Source organism: Rhinopithecus roxellana, chromosome 4, assembly GCF_007565055.1.
Source record: "Rhinopithecus roxellana isolate Shanxi Qingling chromosome 4, ASM756505v1, whole genome shotgun sequence".
Classification (NCBI taxonomy): domain Eukaryota; kingdom Metazoa; phylum Chordata; class Mammalia; order Primates; family Cercopithecidae; genus Rhinopithecus; species Rhinopithecus roxellana.
Genome location: NC_044552.1, coordinates 112,927,117 through 112,954,980, shown reverse-complemented (window position 1 = coordinate 112,954,980; position 27,864 = coordinate 112,927,117). Strand labels below are relative to the sequence as shown.

At 33.6% G+C, this 27,864-nt stretch overlaps 1 protein-coding gene across 4 annotated transcripts in view; it reads right to left on the bottom strand.

The window, feature by feature from the left end:
* Positions 1-27,864, bottom strand: part of ASCC3 (activating signal cointegrator 1 complex subunit 3) — a 418,508-nt gene that overhangs the window by 139,863 nt on the left and 250,781 nt on the right. For all 4 annotated transcript variants that reach the window (XM_010389420.2, XM_030928567.1, XM_010389421.2 and 1 more), the window contains 9 exons: positions 25,622-25,741; positions 17,096-17,260; positions 15,949-16,035; positions 14,923-15,099; positions 11,598-11,823; positions 10,996-11,150; positions 8,437-8,535; positions 6,990-7,158; positions 3,867-4,087 (listed from right to left, as the gene is read on the bottom strand). In XM_010389420.2, the coding sequence (XP_010387722.1) occupies positions 3,867-4,087; positions 6,990-7,158; positions 8,437-8,535; positions 10,996-11,150; positions 11,598-11,823; positions 14,923-15,099; positions 15,949-16,035; positions 17,096-17,260; positions 25,622-25,741 (1,419 nt within the window). The remainder of the gene's footprint in view (positions 1-3,866; positions 4,088-6,989; positions 7,159-8,436; positions 8,536-10,995; positions 11,151-11,597; positions 11,824-14,922; positions 15,100-15,948; positions 16,036-17,095; positions 17,261-25,621; positions 25,742-27,864) is intronic.

Sequence of the window (27,864 nt, the reverse complement as noted above, 5' to 3'; positions counted from 1 at the left end):
GTGTCTTAAAGAGATATGTGCACTACCATGTTCATTGCAGCTTTACTTAGAATAGCCCAGATATGGAAACAATCTAAATGTCTCAAGATAGATAAAGAAATTATAATATATACATATATATGTATATATATGTGATATACACACACACACACACACACAATGAAATATTCAGCTTTAAAGAAGAATGAAATCAGCCTTTTCAACAATATAGATGAGCCCTGGGGACATTATGTTAAGTGAAATATGCCAGACATAGAAAGAAAAATACTGCATAATTTCACTTACACATGGAATTTTTAAAAGTTGGATTCATAGAAGGAAAGAGTAGGATATTGGTTACCAGGGGCGAGGAAGGGGGAATGAGGAGATCACTGGTCAACAGGTATAAAGTTTCATTTATGACGAATGAGTAAGTATTAGACACCTAATATATAGCATCGTGATTATAGTTAATAGTACTGCATTATATACTTGAAATCTGCTAAGAGAACAGATTTTATGTGTTCTCACCACAAAAAAGATAACTATTTGAAGTGATAGGTATGTTAATTAGCTTGATGGCAGTAATCACCTGACAATGTATATCAAAACATCACATTGGATACCTTAAATATGCATAGTTTTTATTAAAATAATAAATATTAGGAAAGAGTTAAAAATTATGCTTCAAGAAAGCTTTAAAGCAATACTTAATTGACTTGTAATGTTATTTAATATTAATTAATATCATGGCCATTTGTAGAAGTCATATAAAAGCTACTCTATATTTAATATGTATAATCAAACTATATTAATTAAAGCACTAGCATTTTCTTCATATAGAAAAGATTTGATTATGAATTATTTTGTATTGTTTAACTATACCTATGAAGTGGGTTTCTCAGAGTGAAATTATCTATGAATTGTAGAAATCTAACAATGAGGAAAGGATGTGTGTGTGCCACTGCATACATTAGAAATTCAACTGGAGGACTACAAAGTTTAAGGTAAATTTTCTTGCTGCAAATTATCCTAATATAGGTATAGCTCATTTTACTGCACTTTGCAGATATTGTTTTTTACAAATTGGAGGTTTTGTGGTAACCCACATTGAGCAATTCTATCAATAGCAATTCTATTGATTTTTCCAACAGTGTGTGCTCACTTCATGCCTCTGTTACATTTTGGTAATTCTACCAATATTTCTAACTTTTTTTGTATTATTATACTGGTTATGGTGATCTGTGGTCAGTGATCTTTGATGTTATCATTGTAATTGTTTTGTAGTGTCATGAACTATACCATATAAGATGACAAAAATGGCCGGGCGCGGTGGCTCAAGCCTGTAATCCCAGCACTTTGGGAGGCCGAGACGGGCGGATCACGAGGTCAGGAGATCGAGACCATCCTGGCGAACATGGTGAAACCCCGTCTCTACTAAAAAATACAAAAAACTAGCTGGGCGAGGTGGCGGGCGCCTGTAGTCCCAGCCACTCGGGAGGCTGAGGCAGGAGAATGGCGTGAACCTGGGAGGCGGAGCTTGCAGTGAGCTGAGATCCGGCCACTGCACTCCAGCCTGGGCGACAGAGCGAGACTCCATCTCAAAAAACAAACAAACAAAAAACAACAAAAAAAACCATGACAAACTTAATTATAAGTGTGTGTGTGTTCTAACTTCTCCACTGACCAGCTGTTCCCCCATCTCTTTCCTTCTCCTCAGGCCTCCTTCTTCCCTAAGACACAACAATATTGAAATTAGGTCAATTAATAATCCTACAATAGCCTCTAAATGTCTAAGTGAAAGGAAGAGTTGCATGTCTTTCACTTTAAATCAAAAGCTAGAAATGATTAAGCTTAGGGAGGAGGGCATGTCGAAAGCTGAGATAGGCCAAAAGCCAGGCCTCTTAATACCAAGGAGTTAGTCAAGTTTTGAACGCAAAGGACAAGTTCTTGAAGGAAATGAAAAGTGCTACTTCACTGAACACATGAATAGTAAGAAAGTGAAACAGTTTTATTCCTGATATGGAGAAAGTTTGAGAGGTGTAGACAGAAGATCAAATCAACTACGATATTTCCATAACATAAAGCCTACTCTAGAGCAAGCTCCAAATTCTCTTTAATTCTGTGAAGGCTGAGGGTGGTGAGGACAATCCAGAAGAAAAATTTGAAGCTTGTTTCACAATGTCTAAAGAAAGAAGTCACCTCTATAAAGTGCCAGGTGAAGCAGCAAGTGCTGATACAGAAGCTGCAGCAAGTTATCTGGAAAATATAGCTAAGATAATTGAGGAAGGTGGCTACAATAAACAACAGAGTTTTAATGTATACAAAATAGCCTAATATTGGAAGAGGATGCCATCAAGGACTTTCACAGGTAGACAGAAGTCAATGACTGGCTTCAAAGCTTCAAAGGATAAGCTAACTTTCTTATTAGCGACTAATCCAACGGGTGACTTGAAGTTGAAGCCAATGCTCATTTAACCATTCCGAAAACCCTAGTGTCCTTAAGAATTATGCTAAATCACCTCTGTCTGTGCTCTATAAATGGAAAAACAAAGTCCGGATGACAGCATATTTACTACTAAAGGGCATGGTTTATTGAATATTTTAAGCCCACTGTTAAGACCTACTGCTTAGAAAAAAAGATTCCTTTCAAAATGTGACTGCTCCATTGACAATGCATCTAATCACACTCCAAAGTTTTGACGGAGATGTACAAAGAGATGAATGTTGTTTTCATGCCTGCTAACATAAGACCTATTCTGCACTCCAGGGATCTAGGGGTAATTTTGGCTTTCCTATCTTTTTACTTGAGAAATATGTTTCATAAGACCATAGCTACCATAGATAGTGATTCCTCTGATGGACCTGGGCAGAGTTAAGTTGAAAACCTTCTGGAAAGAATTCACGATTCTAGATGCCATTAAGAACATGCATGATCCTTGGGAGGAGATCAAAATACCAACATTAACAGGAGTTAGGAAGAAGTTGATTCCACCCTTCATGGATGACTGAGGGGTTCAAGATCTCAGTAGAGAAAGGCACTGCAGATGTGGTGGAAACAGCAAGAGAACTAGAATTAGAAGTGGAGCCTGATGACATAACTGAATTGTTACAATCTCATGACAAAATGAACAGATGAGGAGTTGCTTCTCATGGATGAGCAAAGAAAAGGTATTTCTTGCGACAGAATCTACTGATGACAAAGACACTAGGACCATTGCTGAAATTACAATAAGAATTTAGAATATTACATAAACTTAGTTCATAAAGCAGTGTCAGGGTTTGAGAGGGTTGACTCATTTTGAAAGACGTTCTATTGTGGGTCAAACGCTATCAGGCGGCATCACATGCTACAGAAAAATTTTTCATGAAAGGAAGAGTCAATCAATGTGGCAAACGTCATTGTTGTCTTATTTAAAGAAATGGCCACAGCTACTCCAACCTTCAGTAGCCACAACCATGATCAGTCAGCAGCCATGGACACTGAGGCAAAACCCTTCACTAGCAAAAAGATTAAGACTCACCAAAGGCTAAGATGATTAATAGTATTTCTTAGTAATAAAGTATTTTCAAATTTAGCTAGGTATATATTTAGCTATTGCACACTTAATAGGCTATGGTATAGTATAAACCGAATTTTTATATGCACTGGGAATCCAAAAAATGTGTGTGACTTGCTTTATTGTGACATTCACTATATTGTGGTAGTATGTAACCAAACCCATGATATCTTCACGGTGTATCTGTACTGATCTGGTCCCCTGCGAAATTCACTGAGAGTGACAAATCTATTCTTTGGACCCTGCTAATATATTTATAACTGTCTAGTTTAGAGATTATGAACGTCTTTTCTAATTAAATGTAGGTATATGATTCTTTCAACAGACCTTTGAAGTAGGGTATTTGTTGAAGACTCTGAAAATGGCTAATTCAGCTGCAACAGTCTTTCCCGATCCAGTAGGTGCTCCAAGTAGGACATTACAATCCGTGTGATACAGTGTATGAAATATTTGTGTCTGTACAGGGTTAAAGTGGCTGAAGTTGTACAGGGCTTCATATGCTTTACATCCCAAAGCTGTGATTGGTAAAGGCTGAAGATCCAGTAATTCTGAAAAGACCCAACAGGATGGCTATACAATAATTGAAAAACATGCACAATACTGAATATTGTATTGTAAAGAATAGATTATAGTAATCCTTAGTTCCTTAGACGGGGAGAAAAAGCTTAACACAAATTCTTATATACCCATTACAGATCTGGCATTTCAACAAATATGTCACGCAAATAATCACATTTACCATATTCACATACTGGATGCTTTTCTGGGGGAGTGCCCTATATAAGCCAACTATAATGCTACATCCTTTTTTTCCCAATCAGGAAAGTCATTTGAATAACAAGTATATGCATGTTACAGAACAAAACCTAAATCTGCCTCAATTGGCAAAAAAAATTTAAAACCATTTGCAGACTTCAACACTGAAATGGTTACTAACAACAAATTACCTTTGTTCTGTTAGACACTGACCAAGCAAGAGCAGTGGAGTGAACTATTGTTGTCAATGGAAAGTAAAATGAATTTAGGGTAATTCCAGGTAGAAGATAGGGTGGGAGTTTTAAAACAAAGCATGACTTAGTAAAAAAAAACTGCCCTGAGAAAACCTAGAAACTAGATTTAGTTGTTTCTTACTATGTGGATGGGAGGCCTAGGGAATTAGAAACATAAAATAATTTAGAGAAACAGTAATACACCCTTGAATTCGACAGACCTTATATTCTCCATAATCCAGAAAGTATCCGTTAGAAAACCAGAAGGCAGCTTTACTCTCAAGATTATTTCATGAAATAGAAATCCAGTCATTTCAAATTTAAACAAGAAGAAATAATCCGTAAAGTAACACAGTAGTCTGTACCTTGAGTCACATGTTCACGGTACTGTTTCAAAATGGAAGTATGGCAAATTTTCTTCTTAAAAAATGTATTCAAAAGTCAAAAAGTTAATTTAAAAAATTATCCTTTCCCTACTGCTCTATTCAATTAATTACATAGGTAACTGAGGGCTAATGACATGCTTTCTATACCAGCTGTAAGTTTCTTAAATTTTCTGAAGCACTAAAAATCGAGGTCGGGCGCGGTGGCTCTAGCCTGTAATTCTAGCACTTCGGAAGGCCGAGGCGGATGGATCACCTGAGGAGTTCGAGAACAGCCTGGCCAACATGGCGAAACCCTGTCTCTACTAAAAATACAAAAATTAGCTGGGCGCGGTGGCAGGCGCCTGTAATCCCAGCTACTGGGGAGGCTGAGGCAGGAGAATCACTTGAACCTGGCGGGTGCTGCTCACTTGCAGTGAGCCGAGATCGCCCCACTTCACTTCAGCCTGGGCGAAAGAGTGAAACTCCGTCTCACAAATAAAATAAAATGAATAAAAAATCGAGAAGGAAGGAGGAGAAGCATTGCAAGTTAATGCTTATAATGCTAATCAAAGCTAAGATATGCTCTTAAAAAGACTAAAAAAAAAATAAACTGTGCATATTGCATATTTACTGATGATGTTAAATTACGATGCTTTATATTAGTGAAAGATGAAGATTTTTCTTGGCTCATTTGGGCTCAATGGTATGACTATATATTCAAAGAGACCCTGGAATCATTGAGGTTACTTTGTATATGTCTAATATCAACTGAGATGTTATAGTAGAACATTTATTGTTTTTAAAAATGTAGTCAGAACTCAGCTAATTATATGAACAGGGTGATACGTTCTTGGTCATTTGGCAGACAAAAGATTAAATGAACATTGAAATATAATGCTAACACATATTAAGATCAAGTGCTGTGCTCAAAGATTAATGATGTTTGAAGATGATATTTTACATTAAAGCACCATTTTTTATCTATTTTATTCTGAGATCCTGAATATTACATGTAAGCACATTTGATGAAAGACGACTAGAAAGATCCCCTTCAATGAGCAGATCACTAGATACTACAATCTCATTATTTTTCTATGTTGACAAGCCTGTTAGTTCTGTTCTGCCAAGATATCAAAGTGGAATTAAGCTGTAGTATAAAGTATCTCTCTTTAAAATAAGCTAAGATAATTAATAAGGTACACATATGACAAAAATGGCAAAGTTTAAAGTCACGTTAAGACCTGTGTCAATTCCCAAAGGAATGCTAAATAATGAGTTCATTAAAAGTAGTGAGGACTACATTTTATTCTGAAAATGACAAAGGGTTTCTCTTTGGAAGAATCATCTGAGAAAAAATATGGACTTTCATTTTTCTATAAATTAAGGCCCTCTTAAAATCAATACTCATCAATTATGAATTCTGAAAAAGAAGAAATAAACTTATTATACTAGTTAATTAACAGATTAGTTTAGGATTTTTGGAAATAGAGTATTTCATAGGGCACTTAAAAGTATCATTGTAAAGATTTATTCCTGAAAATCTGCTTCTATATTAAGTCAAAATAAAAAAGTATTTGTTCATGTCATCAAAATTTAAAATGGATTTTTACAAGGTATGACAGTGAAAAACACTATTATATGATGTTGAAGATTACCATGTACCCCTTTATAATGTTAGGGCAGGGGATAAAACTAATATAAAGGGTATATGTTATCTGCAGGACACAAACTCACTTGAGGTATATGGAAATCCATTCCATAGTGATACCATAATATGATTCCTTAATATTAGCTTTTTTGTTTCTGGTGTAGAAACACTAAAGATGGGGGAAAATTCCCCATAACTCACTGGTATGTTAGTTAATTTAACATACTAGAAATAAGTTTAAGTAAACTGGAATAAATCCAAGGGAGAAAATAAAAGTTTTACAGAGAGCACAGATTAAATGATTAATAACAAATGAAATAAAAAGGGAGTTACAGAGAAGTTATAATGATTATAAGTAAAACTTTATAAGGCGTAGACATTTTTCAACATTAATTAAAACAACCATTTTGGAAAAATCAGTGATTCAAATCAGCATTCACCATGTTACCTGTATGAGGAGGATGTCTCTCTGGTAGAATTAGATGCTGAAAGTTGATAATACATACTGCCTCAGCACCCAACCATCTATCAGACACTGCTCGGATGTAGTATTGGGAAGGCAAAGGCTCAAAAATAGGGATTGTAAATACCAGTAGTTGAGCTTCTTTGCTAATGACCTAATATGAAATAAAGTCAAAAATAAATAAGGATATTCTAATAGCATAAAGCCCTTATTAGTCTATTGTTAAGATAATGGTATCTTTACAAGATATACTAAAGACAAAGTATCTTGAATTTCTAAATAGCTGAAATATTCAGAAACTTTAGAAACTTGTGCATGGTGCCCTTCTGAGGATACTTGATAGAAGGTAAAATTTTATGCCCAATTTATATTATTTACATATGCATATCATCATGTATTAACAAGTTACCAATATGACTACTGAATTTCCCAAACATCATTCATTCAATTATATAACTTCATGATTTTTACCATACCAAATTACCATATTATTTACTTAATATTTTTCGTTAAGTTCTATCAGTACCTAAAGTGGAATACTGGAATCACTTGGTACAAATAGAAGGTAACCAAGAAGGCAAAAGCAGTGAATACAAAACACTGCTCTGAAATTCTACTGTTGGCTACTCAAGACTCTTACCTGAAGTTTTCTTTCTCTTTGATAAAAACAGAAATTACAAATGAGGCATCAGTTAAAGAAATACCATCAAATTGAGTCTTTGTCTTGTGATTTATAAAGAAATTTAGAAGAAACACTTTTAATTTAATACTATTCAGTATTTTGTGCATGTGACCCTTAAGATTATTATTTATCCTGCCTATTTTCATATTCCACACCTCTGGAACCCATGTCTTAAACCATGGTAAAGATTATCCAGTAATGTATTGCTTAATGACAGGAATAATTCTGAAAAATGTGTCATTAGGCAATTTTGTCTTAAGAACGTCACAGTGTACACAGACAAACCAGATGGTATAGCCTCCTAAACATCTAAGCTACATGGCATAGCCTATTGCTCTCATACAGCATGTGACCATACAGCATGTTACTGTATTGAATATTTTAGGCAATTATAATACAACGGTACGTAGGTATCTAAACATATTTAAACCTAGAAAAAGTAGGTGAAAATACAGTATTATAATCTTAAGGGTCTACTATTTTACTGTTGTTGTGTATGTGGTCCGTTGTTCATTGAAATGTCACTATGTGGGACATGAATGGTAACTGAATTTATTAAACCATGATCACATTGAATATACCAGTACTATAACATTTAATCACTGTATTCTTTTAAAACCAACAGAAAACTAAAACATAAAATAAAGTTTTAATTGTACTATAAAATTACAGAGAAAAGCAGAAATTGTTAGTATAAATTTTTTTTACAATAGCAAAATAATAAGGATATATTCACATATATATACTTACTTGTTTTTTTAGAGCTAGAAAATACTCTGAATGATAAATATGATCATTTGTAGGATCTTCTACCCAAATCCACCAAGGTTCTCCCACTGTCCCATGTACCTAGAAGAAAAATAGTATATCATAACTCAAGTAAGGGATAGCATCCAATCTTCTCACTCTAGAAGCTTTATTGATACATAATTTATATTACAAAGTTTACTCATTTAAATATTTACAGTATACAGTTAAATAATTTTAAAATATTTCCAAAGTTGTACAACCATCACCATAATCTAGTTTTAGAACATTTTTACCACCTCAAAAAGAAACTTTGTACCCATTAGTAGTCACTACCTTTTCCTTACAGATTTGCCTATTCTGTAAATTTCAATTAAATAAAATCATATAATATGCAGTCTTTTGTGACTGGATTTTTTAATTTACCATGATGGTTTCACAGTTCATCTAAGTTTTAGCATGCATCAATGCTTTCATTCCTTTTTATTGTCTAATAATATTCCATTGGATAGATATACTGTATTTTGTTTTATCCATTTCAATGTCTTTCTCTCTCTCTTACTCTCTCTCTCACTCGCTCTTCCTTGCGAAACCCAATCTTGTTCAGCATGCATCTCTCCCTCATGTGACTCAAGAAAAAGTGACCACATCCTCTGGGATAATTTTGATTGGCATAAGTCAATCAGCTCATGGGATTCCCCTCACAACTGCTGTGGTAAGGCGGAGGCACATGACAAATACTGGCCCAATTAGACAGAAGAAAAGGTCTATGGTCCATGCTCTGGGCTGGAGAAGTGGGGATGTATTTCCCATGCTCTGTTTAATGCAAACAATAAATCATGAAAACATTTGAGAAATATCCACAAGTGTCAGCAGAACAAATGGGTGAAAAGTTCCTGGTCCTTGAATGACATCGTTAAACAGAAGACTCAACCATCCTTAGGGCCTATTCTACCTGTGGACCTTTTATTATAAAAGATAATATACGTTAGTCCTTAACTCAGTTTGAGGCAACTCAAGTTTTCCAATCTTGAAGTCAACAGCATTGTGCCTGAGAGAGATAACTATTAAAATCATTAAGTACTCTGTCTTACTAATGAATTAAATCAAACTGCAGATTTATGACAGATACTGGTAGGAGACAGTGTAAGAAAGCAAAACTTCCACTCATTTCAAAAATAGTCTATTAAAAATAAAATTTCAAGTATGAGTTTATGGGTAACTATAAATTTACATTTATGTTAAACTTTATATCTATAGAAATATTAAATATAATTTTGTATCATCTAGTCCCAATGAAAATTCTATAAAAAGGATTATTATTATTATAATAATTATACATGTTTATAACTGAGGAAACTAAAGAAATTAAAGATTTAGACACTTTAAGACCAATGTAGAATTAGGTTAAAATCAAGGTTGGGTAATTTTAGAGCATACTGTTAAAATTCATTCACATTAAAGATCTATAAACATCAGGTAATGCAGAAGATACTTAATTAGAACTTTACAATAACATGCAAAATAGGCACTGCTATACTATTAATAGTGATTTACTTGTTTTCCCCCATTGGCTTATTGAAAGTAAGAACTGAGCCTCACTTGCCTTTGTAACTACAATCTCTAACATAGTAACTAGTAAAAAAATAGATCTTTAAAAGATATTGATTGAATAAAAAGAGAATCTGGTGTGTATCTTTATATACACAATAATATCTAAGCTATCAATAGAGAATAAAGAATTAAAACAAACAAAAACATGATGGGAATCAAGGATGAACATTTTGAAAAACTGTATGGTGTTAAATATTCAGAGAAGTAAAGAAAATAACTGAGAAAGATCTATTTATTATGGCAATCCATCAGTCTTTGGAGATCATGGAGGAAGTAGTCTCAGCAGGAAAGAAACAGGTGATCGGGGGAAAATATAGAATACTTTTCTACAAGTCTAATGTTTCAAAAAATGAAAGAATATTAATTTAAGAGACATCAAGATTTAAAAATGGCTCTTTTTACCATGAAAAATCTTGAATTTTTTGGAAGGCTAAAATGACAAAGTAGACATGGCAAAAATGAAGATAACATAGAGAAAATAAAAGATAGAACTAATATAGCAAAGTCTCTATGGAGTTGAATCCACTAAACTGTTGTTCATTGTTGAAATTTAGGTTTCCTGAATGTTTTGAAGGAACCTCACTGGTTGACATATTACTAATACACCAAGGTTTTGTCGAGCATGAGAGTAAATATTGCTGTAAGTTTTAAAAATTATTATTATTTTTTTGAGACGGAGTCTCGCTCTGTCACCCAGGCTGGAGTGCAGTGGCATGGTCTTGGCTCATGGCAAGCTCAGGCCTCTCGAGTTCACGCCATTCTCCTGCCTCAGCCTCCCGAGTAGCTGGCGCCTGCCACCATTCTCGGCTAATTGCTATAATTTTTTACATAAATCCTCAATATATATTCCATTTAGAGGATTTTCTATATGCCTTAGGAACAGATGTAGTTGAGCCTGTAGTACAGACATTTTTGTTTAACATCAATATAGGCGTTTTCCACTTCTACCTGATCATTCCAAGTGAAATCAGGATAGATGCTGAGTGTCACTCGGAGGACAGTCCTTGTGATGGGCTGAATGGATGCTTCCATCATAACAGAAGGAATCTGATGAACACATTGTTTGACCTTCAGTCCAATATTCACATGATGCAAAATGTGACCTGCAGAAAAATATCACATAGAACAAATGTGTCCAGGCAGAAAAAAGCAATATAATCTGACTTGTAAATGGGATTTCAGAGAAGGTGATTTTATTGCTTGTTTTATGATTTGCTATGTAGAATAGCTGACATTCTTGACCTGGCATGTTTGAATATTTTGTAATAGTTAACTTGAATTAGCAATTCACAGTTTTTAAAGTCAGAATCAAGGTTTCTTTAGCTATTAATAGGGTTCTTAAAACTACGATAGTGTTTAAACTACTATAAACAGACTCACTTGAATATGAAGAGATTTTTGCTTGATTTTAGATAAATGAAAAATATTTATAAATATGGCAAAATTTTTATTTTGATTAATGTGTAAATTCACAATACCTTCTTTTACATCTAGCAACATATTCTATTTGCACAAAACAATACATTCAAACATATTCGCTTCCTTCTTACCTATTTCATCTTTCCTCATGTCTTTCAGCTTATCCACAGTAAGCTTTTTTTCTTCTAATCTTGTTAAGATGTGTGGTGGTAGGACTGAAAATTGTCTCAAAGGGCTAGCCCAACCCCAAAGCCTCTTGTCAATGACTTTACTAAGATTCAGGAGCCTGTAGGTCATGGCAGGCCAACGTTTCCTCAGAGCAATTTCAAAAAGAGCACGGACAATTCTAGCCGCATTCTAAAAAATAATAGGAGGAGATTGGTGGTTATACCCAATGTGCTTTTAAATTTGTCAATAAATTTATTATTCAAACTCACTCTGAAAAGAAGTGCAAGTCAAGCTGCATCCTTGAATTGTGGGGCATATCTTTTCGCATATAATCCTAATTATTCTTATTATTTCTACATAAGAATAATCCTATCCTTTATATGTGGATGCTACTTGCTTACTCTCAGAGGAGAAGCTGTATTTCCAAGTTCTTAGAAAGTTCTACCTTCCAAACAGGAACAAAGTAGGAAGATACAAAAGGCATGCAAAATATTTAGGAGGCTGTTAAGGCATCTGACTATAACAGACAAGGATGCCTCTAGATGAATAGTGGAATGATTAAATTTACAAGGCTATTTAGAGGATTAAGGAAGACTGGGATCCAGTCAGGGAAAAAAAATTAATGAGAGAAGGGTGACAAATGAAATACTGATTAGCTACTCATATGAAAGGGCCATATTATTGGCTTCCTATAAACCAAACAATATGTTAACTTGCTTTACATATATTGCCTCATTTAATTTTTACAAAAACTGTATTTAATTGATATTGATATTATGATTTTATAGGTGAATACACTAGGGCTCAAAGAGGTAAAAAATTTGACCAAGGTCACACAGCTAGTTGGTGTCAGAGCATCTACTCACAGCCAGGACTAAAGGACTCCAAATATAACTGAGATTCTAGACTCAGTGGTCTGAGGATAACTTCATTAATAGACATATAGAAAGTTATAATGAATGCAGTCTTTTTTCTTCACATTTCTACAGCTAGCTCCCATTTATTTTGCCTCCACTCCTCTATCATTAACTTTGCAGATTGTTTTATTAAAGATTATTTATTAAATGAACTTAAAGATACCTTCCAATATCCAATAACATCTGTATTTGAAAATAAAGAATGTTCAATCTGGTTAAAATCCAAACAAGACATACAAAACCGAAAATATTTCAAATGGCAGACAAACAATCCAGCCTAAAATTATGAGGTCAAAAATGACAGATGAGTTAAGGGCTTTCATTTCACATTTTATATAAGATATGCACTGTCTTTTGACTAATTTGACTATTTTGTTTCAGTATTAGAAACTAAAGTACAAAATGGTAGATAGAAGTATGAGGACAGTTCTGATATCCATTAAAAATGACTGAATGGGTCTTTATAATGTCCAGAGAATAATAAATAAAATTTTGATTACTGTATCTATCAAATAGGTTTTCCTACCTCATTCCCACTTGTTCTTATAAAAAACTATCAGGCTAATTTTCCCAACTGTCTTTGAAAGTATATCATTTTAATATTACTGATCTACAGTTGTCTCCTCAAAACTAAAAGAAGTAGGAGAAATTCCATATGACAAGATACAAACAGGACATTTTAATCTGGAATGATATAAATTGGTTGAAAATAAGTCTATAACATGTACAGTCTAGAAAAGTTAAGCATAAGCCTTTAAATAGAATCCTAGAATATTTGAGCTACAGGTTTACCTTAGGGGCTGAGAACAGAAAGCTTAAAAAATATAGAAGAAAATACCATTTTACAGAGTTGAGAGAGTAGTTGTTCAATTACTGATAGCTTAAACTTAAAATGTAATAAAATATAATTTATCTGATGCATTCAGGGACGCTAAATCTATAATGGTTGTTTAAGAAAAACCAGGGATGCTTTGAGATATCCTTAATCAGAAGTTGACTTCTTGGATACCAATCATGAAGAGAATTAAAGTTTTACATTGTAAGCAATTCTTATGTCAGTCTCTGATAATATCTTCATAATCTTGAAGCAAGCAGAAATGTTGCCAGATTATTCATCCAGAACCCAGTAAAACTTTACCTTTTATTTAAATGATTAACTATTTCAATATAAAATATTAGAAGATAAAATATTAGAAAATATAAAATGACAATATTATATTACTTTACAGAAAAACATATAAAACAAAGGAGACTAGAAACAATTATTCCTATAGCAGCTATAGTGTTTAAAGAATATATAAATATTTTCACTACATCTATATTAACTTTATATAATTTATGAAATCATCACCTGGTATCTTGGTTACACTGATTAAATTACTACATTCATTCAAAATGTTTACCAATATGTCTTGGTTTGTGTTTGTAAATATTCCATGTTGACAGCTCTCCTAAGTACTCACGGCTATTAACAGTGATTCATTTAACACAAACATTCTTTTCTATATTTAGTCTTTGAACAAAATTACAAATACAACACAACAGCAGAATCATTTCCATATTTAAAATAAAATGAAGTTTTAATTTATTCTTAATTTATAAAAGGAAATACTCAATAAAATAAAATTAAAAAGCCTTGATAGGTAAGTAAGTTTTTTTAAAAAGTATGTCTAGAAGGGAAATCTTTCATTTGAAGGAAAAATAGGGTAAAACATAACCTACTTTACTTCACATGAGGGCTTGAATATAAAAACACAAATATTTGAACATTTTATACCATGGTATTTTTTAAAAGTTATAAATTAAATGAGCTGTAGTTTAGGGAATAATTTTCTTTCTGTCCTCAATTTTTAAGTTTCAACAGTAGAGAGGAGAGATTACTTTTGTAAAAACCAGGGACTTATTACACTGAACATATGGTAGGAAATATGTTTACTATGCCTTATTTAATGATTAAAAATATTATTATTTCTAACATTTGGTAAAAACTAAAAAAGTTCCACAATCTTTTCTTTATGCTTGCAATATTCTTTAACTTTTCTCTTTATAAGTACTTTATATTCTTTTACTTTATAAGTAATAGAAATGAAATTCATCATTTAAAGTAGAAAAAAAATCAGGTATCATTTTAAAACTTTATAACAACATCAACACCAAAAAAAGCCAAATCAGCCATCAAATCTCATCCCCAGTCTTGTTTTATGAGCACAGATTACATAAAAGATTTACAAATTAGCAGAACCAGTTCTAAGTAAAATGGTGGTTTGGTAGCATGTCACAAAGCAATACATTCATAGCATAGCATGAATTAGCACCTTGGTCCTCTAAAGATATTCAAGGAAGAGAAAAGGGAAGGGAATAAGATTCTTACCTGTGCAACATACGCAGAATCTGATATAAGGGAGAAACTGTCCATTTCTCCTCGGCTGATATAAGTTTGAAGTAAGATGTTTATTTTCCCATAACTATTCTCTACACCTCCAGGAGTGGAGAGTTCACAAAAATTGCTTAATAAGGCATCTAACTCCTCTATTTCCTCTTCTCTGACCTAGAAGAATCAATGTATTTATTGAAATTTTGGGGCTGATTTGTTTAAATTTTTCACATTGAAATTAAATACACTGCATGCTTTGTAAGAGTTTCCATTTACTATAAAGCAGCACTTTTCTTTCATAGAGTTAAATAACAATAATTTTTCCACAGGTAGCTAAAAAACTGCAATATGAAATGATCTTGAGGCTGATACAATTACATTTTATTATTCATCACCAATATTAAATTCGCCATTGACATATAAAAATTTGATATGCCAAAAAATTAAATCTTCTGACCTCACTATCCTTGACTTGATGAGATTTCATATTTTATCTGACCAGAGTAAAACCTCTGGACAACTGGATTAGAGCAAACTTGAATTATCTTCAAATGCATTCATTATAGTTATATATTTTTATATGGTATAACACATTCATAGCTTAAAGCCGTGAAGTACTATGATTCAAAGTATTAAAGTTTTCACTGTTAATAAGATTAAATATTAATACAGGTACAGAAATACTCATATCTATGGTTTGAATCATACAGGTACTTTTACATTTTCTTCCATGAGCCTTATATTGCAACAAACCAAAATCTTCATACTATACTCTTCAACAGTTTCATTACTGCAAAACCAATTTAAATTATTTGATGTGGAGTACAGAACAAAGAATGATGTTAGGTATGGTGTAATAGCATAATCTAGGACAGTGGGTCTTATTGATAAATAAAGAACATTGCTGATATTCCAAACGTGATGTGCCATACAGCTTATATGGTATTAATTAATGAGAAGCTTTTATAAATGAATGAATGCATACATGTTGTATGAATTTGATTCAAATTTCAAGAATCTTACCTTAATTTGATCAAATTCTTCTGCTTTGGAGACTATGGCAAAGATATCACCTTCTGTTTTGTGAGCATCAAAGAGTTCATTAAAGGTCTACCAAAGTAAGTGTTATATTTGATTAAAATCAAAACATTTAAAATATTTTAAATTAAAAATGTGACTATAAATTACAAAGTGCAGTTATAATGTCTGGTTACAGTACTTAAAGTCATTGCTTTATAAATATCAACAAATTTATCTAAGACCAAAACAAAAATTCCTAGAACATAATTAGCTATAGAAGATCTTTAGCAGGAAAAAGATGGATGATGAATAAAAGTTAATAAAGTTTACATTAGACACCTTTAAAAAGCTCATAAGATTCTGGTTTTTGCTTATTTTCAGCATGGCCATGTGGAAATCTGCACAGTTCACTAATTCTAAGCTGATCATGTATCAAAAAATTCAGAGATGTATATCTAGAAAATATGTAATCCGAAAATTCTCAAAATATTAATAGTGAGGACATACAGAAAATCAGAAAACTGTGTTGAAAAAAATCAGTCAAAGGGCACATAGATTGAAGACAAATGCTAAAGAAGGGCTAAAGTTCCTGCAAAAGAACTGCAAACAGGTTTAGGATATAGAGTGGCAGTAACACACTAGCAAGTGAACAAATTTAAAAAGTTACTTTGACAAAATGAGTGGATGTGAATAGGTGATGGAAGAAGTGAAAAGCTAGAGACAATTTGTTGGACTGATCTCAACCAGATCACAGTTCTGAGATAAAATATGTTTAAAGATTTTAAAGAAATCTAAAGTGCTATACAAATAGAAGTTTATTTGGGGAAAGATGGGGAAAAGTTAGTAAGCACATGAGGTGTTTTCTGAAAACCGTTACATGTATAAGCAAATGTGCCTTGACTTTTTAGGCTTTGGTGTGTATATTGCTTGGGATAAACACATTGAATAGGATGACAAGGTTTCTGAGTATCTGAAGTTTTATTTTTTTTCTTGTCTTTACTGAGGGTATACTGCTGAATTCATATAAGTTAAATGGATTTTGTTATATTATTTGCTTTTATTATTTTGCATTAATAACACATTTTGAAGTCTAGAAAGTATGTGCATATAAAATTAAACATATTTGCATTTGTTTCACTCAGTATAATACCTCAATGGTGTTGTATTTAATATAGTAATGGCTGGCAGTTCTACCCAAATCAGTTGAGGAAAAATATCCAGTTCGCTCCTCAAAACGAATCATCTGAGCTTTGTCTAGTTTTCGTCCAACTTCAATGACCAACTGTTCTCGATGCTTTCTTAATGTTGGGTCAATCTATGGCAAAAATATATAAACAGTTGAATACTTCTTTAGAGAGTAACCATTTGCAAACATATATCTATTTATGGAAATTAAAACTTTTCTTAATGTTTTAGTTAGACTTTTAAATTAGTTTTTAAAGTACATTTTTCTACATTTAGGAAATAATTGAAAATATTTTATGCCATTAAATAAAGGAAGCTTAAAAATTCATTAAAATTATAAATGTGCATATTCTTTTCAGATACCAATATTTTGGAATCTAAAATTCTTATATGATCTTATGGTCTTTAAAATCATAAAGATTAAAAATCTAAACTCAATACTTGTCTTCTTTCTCCCATACTGAAATAAACAGGGATTTTAAATTATCAAATCACATTCATACTTTATTATCAGTTTTTTGGAGAATGATAGCAAGAATGCTTTCCGTGTCAAAATCAAGATATATTTAAAACTGCAAAGTTATCTGGCCGGGCGCAGTGGCTCACATCTGTAATCCCAGCACTTTGGGAGACCAAGGTGGGTGGATCACGAGGTCAGAAGTTTCAGACCAGTCTGACGAATATGAAGAAATCCCGTCTCTACTACAAATACAAATATTAGCTGGGTAAGGGGGTGTCCGCCTGTAATCCCAGCTACTCAGGAGGCTGAGGCAGGAGAATCACTTGAACCCAGGGGGCAGAGGTTGCAGTGAGCCAAGATCATGCCACTGCACTCCAACCTGGGCAACAGAGAGAGACTCCATCTAAAAATAAATAAATAAATAAATAAAAATGCAAAGTTATCCTTTCAAAAAGATAGTTCTACTGTTTTAGTAGTTTTAATAACTGTAGATGGGAGAACTCATTCTGCATAAAATAATAATAGAAGTAAAAAGTAAATAAAGTCGACAGTGAATTTTTGTATAGTTTTAAAACTGTTACTTATCTAAAACTTTGTCTAAGCAGAAATAATGTAAGATATTAACAAATATTATTGTTACTACAGTGTTGTGTATAAATATATGTACGTACACATGCCAGTTATTGAGAAACACTCTGTACTCATGAGCAGTAAAGTGAAATATGACCTTTAATGGAGTAGGGGGAGTAGTAAAACAATCTAGAAATCAATTAATGAGTTAACACTACTACCATTTGTTCTAACTTAGATATTTATGGCAGCTTATTTATGTACGAAATATAGCTAAAATAAATTTTATAAATCAGAAAAATGGAGTAAAAGAATATCAGCTGCAGGGAAGTAAGATGGAGTTAAGAATTATATCAGCAAATACAAAAAGTCTTAAATGTTTGCTATGAGTGATAATATATGTATCAGGTTCAACTTATAAAACTATTTTATTAATCACCTATTACTAAACCATTAAAAATATGTTAAATTATTTTATCTGTGTTAGTTCATAAGAGTTTTGTGGCCACAAATTTGTATTGAGTAATAACATTAAAACACACAAGTCAAAAAAAAAAAAAAAAAGGGTCAAGATTCTCTAAAGTATAAAGGTACTACGTATCCAAAAGGTCTTTATACTTGAAAATGATAGGCAAATTACTTTTGATTATAACCTAGTACTTTAAAATCAATTGATGTATTCATTTTGTTCCAAATTTTGAGATGGCTTAGTTCACAAAAATAAATTGTTTAGTTTTTGTTTTTCTTTACTCCTTCAAAACATTTTATTTTTATTTTTATTTTTATTATACTTTAAGTTCTAGGGTACATGTGCACACTGTTATATATGTGCCATGTTGGTGTGCTGCACCCATCAACTTGACAGCACCCATCAACTCGTCATTCACATCAGGTATAACTCCCAATGCAATCCCTCCCACCTCCCCCCTCCCCATAATAGGCCCCAGTGTGTGATGTCACCCTTCCAGAGTCCAAGTGATCTCATTGTTCAATTCCCAACTATGAGTGAGAACATGCGGTGTTTGGTTTTCCGTTCTTGTGATAGTTTTCTGAGAATGATGGTTTCCAGCTGCATCCATGTCCCTACAAAGGACACGAACTCATCCTTTTTTATGGCTGCATAGTATTCCATGGTGCATATGTGCCACATTTTCTTAATCCAGTCTGTCACAGATGGACATTTGGGTTGGTTCCAAGTCTTTGCTATTGTGAATAGTGCCACAATAAACATATGTGTGTATGTGTCTTTATAGCAGCATGATTTATAATCCTTTGGGTATATACCCAGCAATGGGATGGCTGGGTCATATGGTATTTCTAGTTCTAGATCCTTCAGGAATTGCCATACTGTTTTCCACAATGGTTGAACCAGTTTACAATCCCACCAACAGTGTAAAAGTGTTCCTATTTCTCCACATCCTCTCCAGCACCTGTTGTTTCCAGACTTTTTAATGATTGCCATTCTAACTGGTGTGAGAAGGTATCTCATTGTAGTTTTGATTTGCATTTCTCTGATGGCGAGTGATGACGAGCATTTTTTCATGTGTCTGTTGGCTGTATGTATGTCTTCTTTTGAGAAGTGTCTGTTTATATCCTTTGCCCACTTTTGATGGGGTTGTGTGTTTTTTTCTTGTAAACTTGTTTGGGTTCTTTGTAGGTTCTGGACATTAGCCCTTTGTCAGATGAGTAGATTGCAAAAATTTTCTCCCATTCTGTAGGTTGCCTGTTCACTCTGATGGCAGTTTCTTTTGCTGTGCAGAAGCTCTTTAGTTTAATTAGATCCTATTTGTCAATTTTGGCTTTTGTTGCTGTTGCTTTTGGTGTTTTAGACATGAAGTCCTTGCCGATGCCTATATCCTGAATGGTATTACCTAGGTTTTCTTCTAGGGTTTTTATGGTTTTAGGTCTAACATTTAAGTCTCTAATCCATCTTGAATTAATTTTCATATAAGGAGTAAGGAAAAGATCCATTTTCAGCTTTCTACTTATTGCTAGCCAATTTTCCCAGCACCGTTTATTAAATAGGGAATCCTTTCCCCATTTCTTGTTTTTCTCAGGTTGGTCAAAGATCAGATGGCTGTAGATGTGTGGTATTATTTCTGAGGACTCTGTTCTGTTCCATTGGTCTATATCTCTGTTTTGGTACCAGTACCATGCTGTTTTGGTTACTGTAGCCTTGTAGTACAGTTTGAAGTCAGGTAGCATGATGCCTCCAGCTTTGTTCTTTTGACTTAGGATTGTCTTGGCAATGCAGACTCTTTTTTGGTTCCATATGAACTTTAAAGCAGTTTTTTTCAATTCTGTGAAGAAAGTCATTGGTAGCTTGATGGGAATGGCACTGAATCTATAAATGACCTTGGGCAGTATGGCCATTTTCACGATATTGATTCTTCCTATCTATGAGGATGGTATGTTCTTCCATTTGTTTGTGTCCTCTTTGATTTCACTGAGCAGTGGTTTGTAGTTCTCCTTGAAGAGGTCCTTTACATCCCTTGTAAGTTGTATTCCTAGGTATTTTATTCTCTTTGAAGCAATTGTGAATGGAAGTTCATGCATGATTTGGCTCTCTGTTTGTCTGTTACTGGTGTATAAGAATGCTTGTGATTTTTGCACATTAATTTTGTATCCTGAGACTTTGCTGAAGTTGCTTATCAGCTTAAGGAGATTTTGGGCTGAGATGATGGGGTTTTCTAAATATACAATCATGTCATCTGCAAACAGGGACAATTTGACTTCCTCTTTTCCTAACTGAATATCCTTTCTTTCTTTCTCTTGCCTGATTGCCCTAGCCAGAACTTCCAACGCTATGTTGAATAGGAGGGGTGAGAGAGGGCATCCCTGTCTTGTGCCAGTTTTCCAAGAGCTCCAGTTTTTGCCCATTCAGTATACTGGCTGTGGGTTTGTCATAAATAGCTGTTACTATTTTGAGATACGTTCCATCAATACCGAATTTATTGAGAGTTTTTAGCATGAAGGTCTGTGGAATTTTGTCAAAGGCCTTTCTTGCATCTATTAAGATAATCATGTGGTTTTTGTCTTTGGTTCTGTTTATATGCTGGATTACGTTTATTGATTTGCGTATGTTGAACCAGCCTTGCATCCCAGGGATGAAGCCCACTTGATCATGGTGGATAAGCTTTTTGATGTGCTGCTGGATTCGGTTTGCCAGTATTTTATTGAGGATTTTTGCATTGATGTTCATCAGGGATATTGGTCTAAAATTCTCTTTTATTGTTGTGTCTCTGCCAGGCTTTGGTAACAGGACAATGCTGGCCTCATAAAATGAGTTAGGGAGGATTCCTTCTTTTCTATTGATTGGAATAGTTTCAGAAGGAATGGTACCAGCTCCCCTTTTTACCTCTGGTAGAATTTGGCTGTGAATCCGTCTGGTCCTGAACTTTTTTTGGTTGGTAGGCTTTTAATTATTGCCTCAATTTCAGAGCCTGCTATTGGTCTATTCAGGGATTCAACTTCTTCCTGGCTTAGTCTTGGGAGAGTGTAAGTTTCCAGGAAATTATTCATTTCTTCTAGGTTTTCTAGTTTATTTGCATAGAGGTGTTTATAGTATTCTCTGATGGTAGTTTGTATCTCTGTGGGGTTGGTGGTGATATCCCCTTTATCATTTTTTATTGCGTCTATTTGATTCTTCTCTCTCTTTTTTCTTTATTAGTCTTGCTAGCAGTCTATCAATTTTGTTGTTCTTTTCAAAAAAGCAACTCCTGGATTCATTGATTTTTTGGAGAGTTTTTGTGTCTCTATCTCCTTCAGTTCTGCTCTGATCTTAGTTATTTCTTGCCTTCTGCTAGCTTTTGAATGTGTTTGCCCTTGCTTCTCTAGTTCTTTTAATTATGATGTTAAGGTGTCAATTTTAGATCTTTCCAGCTTTCTCTTGTGGGCATTTAGTGCTATAAATTTCACTCTACACACTGCTTTAAATGTGTCCCAGAGATTCTGGTATGTTTATCTTTGTTCTGATTGGTTTCCAAGAACATCTTTATTTCTGCCTTCATTTCGTTATGTACCCAGTAGTCATTCAGGAGCAGGTTGTTTAGTTTCCATGTAGTTGAGCAGTTTTGATTGAGATTCTTAGTCCTGAGTTCTAGTTTGGTTGCACTGTGGTCTGCGAGACAGTTTGTTATAATTTCTGTTCTTGTACATTTGCTGAGGAGTGCTTTATTTCCAACTATGTGGTCAATTTTGGAATAAGGGTGATGTGGTGCTGAGAGGAATGTATATTCTGTTGATTTGGGATGGAGAGTTCTGTAGATGTCTATTAGGTCTGCTTGCTGCAGAGTTGAGTTCAATTCCTGGATATCCTTGTTAACTTTCTGTCTCATTGACCTATCTAATGTTGACAGTGGGATGTTGAAGTCTCCCATTATTATTGTATGGGAGTCTAAGTCTCTTTGTAAGTCTCTAAGGACTTGCTTTATGAATCTGCGTGCTCCTGTATTGGGCGTATATATATTTAGGATAGTTAGCTCTTCCTGTTGAAATGATCCCTTTACCACTATGTAACGGTCTTCTTTGTCTCTTTTGATCTTTGATGGCTTAAAGTCTGTTTTATCAGAGACTAGGATTGCAACCCCTGCTTTTTTTTGTTCTCCATTTGCTTGGTAGATCTTCCTCCATCCCTTTATTTTGAGCCTATGTGGGTCTCTGCATGTGAGATGGGTCTCCTGAATACAGCAACCTGATGGGTCTCAACTCTTTATCCAATTTGCCAGTCTGTGTCTTTTAATTGAACCATTTACTCCATTTACATTTAAGGTTAATATTGTTATGTGTGAACTTGATCCTGTCATTGTGATACTAGCTGGTTATTTTCCTCATTAGTTGATGCAGTTTCTTCCTAGCCTCGATGGTCTTTACATTTTGGCATGTTTTTGCAATGGCTGGTACCAGATGCTCCTTTCCATGTTTAGTGCTTCCTTCAGGGTCTCTTGTAGGGCAGGCCTGGTAGTGACAAAATCTCTAAGCATTTGTTTGTCTGTAAAGGATTTTATTTCTCCCTCACTTATGAAACTTAGTTTGGCTGGATATGAAATTCTGGGTTTAAAATTCTTTTCTTTAAGAATGTTGAATATTGGCCCCCACTCTCTTCTGGCTTGTAGAGTTTCTGCTGAGAGATCTGCTGTTAGTCTGATGGGCTTCCCTTTGTGTGTAACCTGATGTTTCTCTCTGGCTGCCCTTAACATTCTTTCCTTCATTTCAAGTTTGGTGAATCTGACAATTGTGTCTTGGAGTTGCTCTTCTCGAGGAGTATTTTGTGACGTTCTTTGTATTTCCTGAATTTGAATGTTGGCCTGCGTTCCTAGGTTGGGGAAGTTCTCCTGGATGATATCCTGAAGAGTGTTTTCCAACTTGGTTCCATTTCCCCCCTCACTTTAAGGCACACCAATCAGATGTAGATTTGGTCTTTTCACATAATCCCATACTTCCTGGAGGCTTTGTTTATTTCTTTTTCCTTTTTTTTCTCTAGACTTCTCTTCTTCTCACTTCAGTTCATTCATTCGATCTTCAATCATAGATACTCTCTCTTCCAGTTGATGGAGTTGGTTACTGAAGCTTGTGTATTTTTCACGTATTTCTCGTGTCATGGTTTTTATCTCTGTCAGTTCGTTTATGGCCTTCTCTGCATTGATTATTCTAGTTATCCATTCTTCTATTCTTTTTTCAAGATTTTTAGTTTCTTTGCGCTGGGTACGTAGTTCCTCCTTTAGCTCTGAGGAGTTTAATCGACTGAAGCCTTCTTCTCTCAACTCGTCAAAGGCATTCTCCGTCCAGCTTTGATCCATTGGTGGCGATGAGCTGCATTCCTTTGGAGGGGGAGATGCGCTTTGAGTTTTTGAATTTCCATCTTTTCTGCTCTGCTTTTTCCCCATCTTTGTGGTTTTATCTGCCTTTGGTCTTTGATGCTGGTGACGTACTGATGGGGTTTTGGTGTGGGTGTCCTTTCTGTTTGTTAGTTTTCCTTCTAACAGTCAGGACCCTCAGCTGTAGGTCTGTTGGAGATTGCTTAAGGTCCACTCCAGACCCTGTTTGAGTATCAGCAGCGGAGGCTGCAGAAGATAGAATATTGCTGAACAGTGAGTGCTGCTGTCTGATTCTTGCTCTGGAAGCTTCATCTCAGGGGTGTAACCCCCATGTGAGATGTGAGGTGTCGGTCTGCACCTCAGTTGAAAATGCAGAAATCACTCTTCTGTGTCTTCTGTGTCGCTCGCGCTGTGAGATGGAGGTTGGAGCTGTACCTATTCAACCATCTTGCTCCGGGGAGTTCCCAAAACATTTTAATATTGCCACTGACTCTTCTCAAAATGCCCATATTTGTGATGAGAATAACTAGTGCCATATTCTTTAAATGTGTAAGTTTACAGGTTATAGTGCAGTTATATTTTATAACAGAGCACTTTGGCTGTAAACCTAAACATTCATTTAAAGATTAGCACAAATTTCAACTGAGAAGAAGAAAGGTAGTTAAGTCCCATCTAGAGTAAATCTAAGTATAATAACCTAATAATGGCTTCAGATTTAACAGCCTCAGAACTAATTGCTGCTGCTGCTTTTCTTATTTTTCTTCCCCCAAGCCTTAAGTTTCAATTTTCCCATGGCAAAATCCACTGCATAGGGAAAGAAAAAAATAAAAGAAACAAAATTTTAAAAATTGGCAACTGCTTTGATAACACAACAGGATTTACATAAAAACTAAGTTATAGCAAATTGGGGGAAACTCTAATTTTGAACAAAGTTCAACTTTTTTATGAATTTTGACTTAATACTAGTAAATATCCATATGATCTTTGTAGAATAATGTTTTCGTTAGACAACAACTGTATTTTATCTGCAATTAGGATACATTTACAATATATGAAGTTGAGTTATAAGGGAAAGACAAGATTTCACAGAATCTGTAAGCCATTGGAAAGTTCATCAGAAGAACTGCTATCAAATTCACCTAATTCTCAGTCTATGTATATGAACTTGAGTAGTGGAACTGATTCCAGTCCTCAAACTGTTAAGATAGTAACTCCTTAATGGTATATTTAAATTTCAGAATCGGGATTAGAAGAGACTTGATAAGAGGAACAGATTGTATATAACCTAAGCCGATTATCAAATATGGTCTACAAGTTTCCTCATATCTAATTCGTTCTAAAATGAAATTTCTCATAGTTTAAAAAAATCACACCAAAATATTAATATCAAATAGAAATACACTTGAATACATGGATAATAGTACAAAGATTAATATAAGTATTTGTAGAAAAAGATATTTAAATATAGCCTGCCTAATAACTACAGGGGCCTATATAATTTTTTGAAAAATATTAAATCTCTTGTTTTTCTTCTAGGTACCTCTTTTTAGATGAGGTAACAGCAGCAAACAAATATCTATCCTCATGTCATGAAAGAACCAAAAAGAAGGTCTGAACTTTTTTTTTTAATAAATGAATTTTCTACCTGATAAGCCTTGTGACTGATGCCATATGCTAATGGATTTGCTCTCATCCGTACATAAAGATAAGTGTAACTTATCCACTTCACTGCTTCTTCCACATTAGTAACTGTTCCCAGAGCAATCTGCAAATCAAAAATATGACAAAAGTTAAAGTAATGTATTAAAGTTGAACATAAACATTACATCAAAAATCATTCTGCCAGAGGAGAAGTTTTAAAAATTTATCATTGTGCAGTATTTTTGAAAAGGTAGGCACAGTGACTGGACACAACACTTTGCCAATTAAAATCAGTCCTGCCTCATTTAATTGAGAATGATACACGAAAAATGTTATCTTTCAGAACTGAACTTACTCAATATTATGGCAGATGATTATTTTTCTTTAAAAGGAGTTTAATTCTACATAGCATTAAGGACATTTTTGTTATTTTTTTTTCTTATTCAGTATACAATTTATTTTAGTTTCATTTTATGTGACTACACTACTGAAAAACGTAAGTGTTAAGTGCATCAGAATAAAAACAACAAAACATTGTTAATTCTGTTCATTTTTATCCTAATTCTGTATACTGTCATCACAAAAACCACAGAGGGGTATCATCAGCTTTTACCTCTAAAGATATGCATCTGCAGGACTGTGAGTAAAGAGATGTAATATGAATACAATAAAAAATTCACTTGTTTTGCACGAAACAAAGCAGATTTTGTTGTGATTTATATATATTAATAATACATACACTTTAACAAACTCATGTACAAGAACAGGGAGTGGTTTTTATTTATCATAAACTTAAACTATGGAAAAAATATTCATGCACTTGAACCATAATAAACAGTGGATAACTCTTCAGATTATCTCTTGAAAGAAAATATTATTTTTAATATAGCATTTAATGTAGCTTTGTGATATATTAATTAAATGAAATCAAAGGTTAATAATTTAAAAACACAACAATAGCATATAAAAGCTGCATAACAAAGAGAAAAGAATTATTAGAAGAAGATACTAACAAAGAATTTCAATGAAAAGTTTCTTAGAAATATATTTCCTTAGCCAATGGATCTATAGGTAATAATTTTATTTTTACTTAAGGTACTTGTTTTACTTTAAAAATTTACCCATGTTGTAAAACTTCATAGTTGTATTTTTTTTTCCTGTATTCTTGGCTGAAATTGTTTTTAACCTCCTAATACTTTAATTAAAGGAGAAGAGATGTTCCCGATCTAAATTATTAATTTTAGGAGAAAAAAGGAAAAACAAACCCTCTCAATTTAGTCCTAAAATAAAAGAAAGTAAAACCTTCATGTTTAATTCCTACATTATAATTTTTTATTATAATTCTGTATAACTAATTTCATGAAATAAAGGAATATGTGGATGGTTAATTGTCTTTAGTTAGTTGAAGATGAGATTTAGTAATGTATAATTTTCATTATAATATTATGATATATTATTTGTTACTAAAACAGAGAAATGACCAAAAGTTGAAATATAGTAAGGGAGATTCTGTCTACTAACTTTTAAATTTATACGACAAATGGCCAAGCCATCCATAATGTAGGTAAATGTATATATTTAGTGTAAACTGTAAGGCTTTCCACCAAAGTAAGAGTAGCAAGAACTAAAATTGAGCCAGTGTGGGAGTTGTGTAACAATTCATGAAGATTTACAACTAAAACAGTTAAACATTTTCTAATCTGCTTAGGTAAATGAAACTAGTTTGGTGATACGGCTAAAAATCTGAGAGTTTCTCTCCTTTGTGAATTCATTATTTGACAGACCAAATTGTATCAAACCATAGACATATGACCTATATTCCCGTCATGACTTTATGATGTTACTTTAAAATAATGACCGAGATTCCCTTATAATATTACAATATTATTTTAAAGTAACATCACACAACTCCTATGAGGAGAAAAATTTATAAGGGATAAAATAAGCTTACTATTAGTTTCAAAATCAGACAGTGAATTAACATTTAAAAATTACCTATTGCTACCAGTGATATGATTAAAGGAAAGGAAAAAGTATGTAGCAAAGACTGGATGAACTAAAGCAAGTCTTGTAAATGTTCATTAAAAAGGACAAGACTACTCAGAAAAAGGAAGGTAAATGTATGATGCTATACCTTATTTTGAGAGTAATATTTGAATGCCACCTAGTGACAAAAAATAAAAATGTATTTGTAAATATTTGCTGTCACCTAGTGGCTACTTAGCACAGGAGCCTTTTATAAAACAG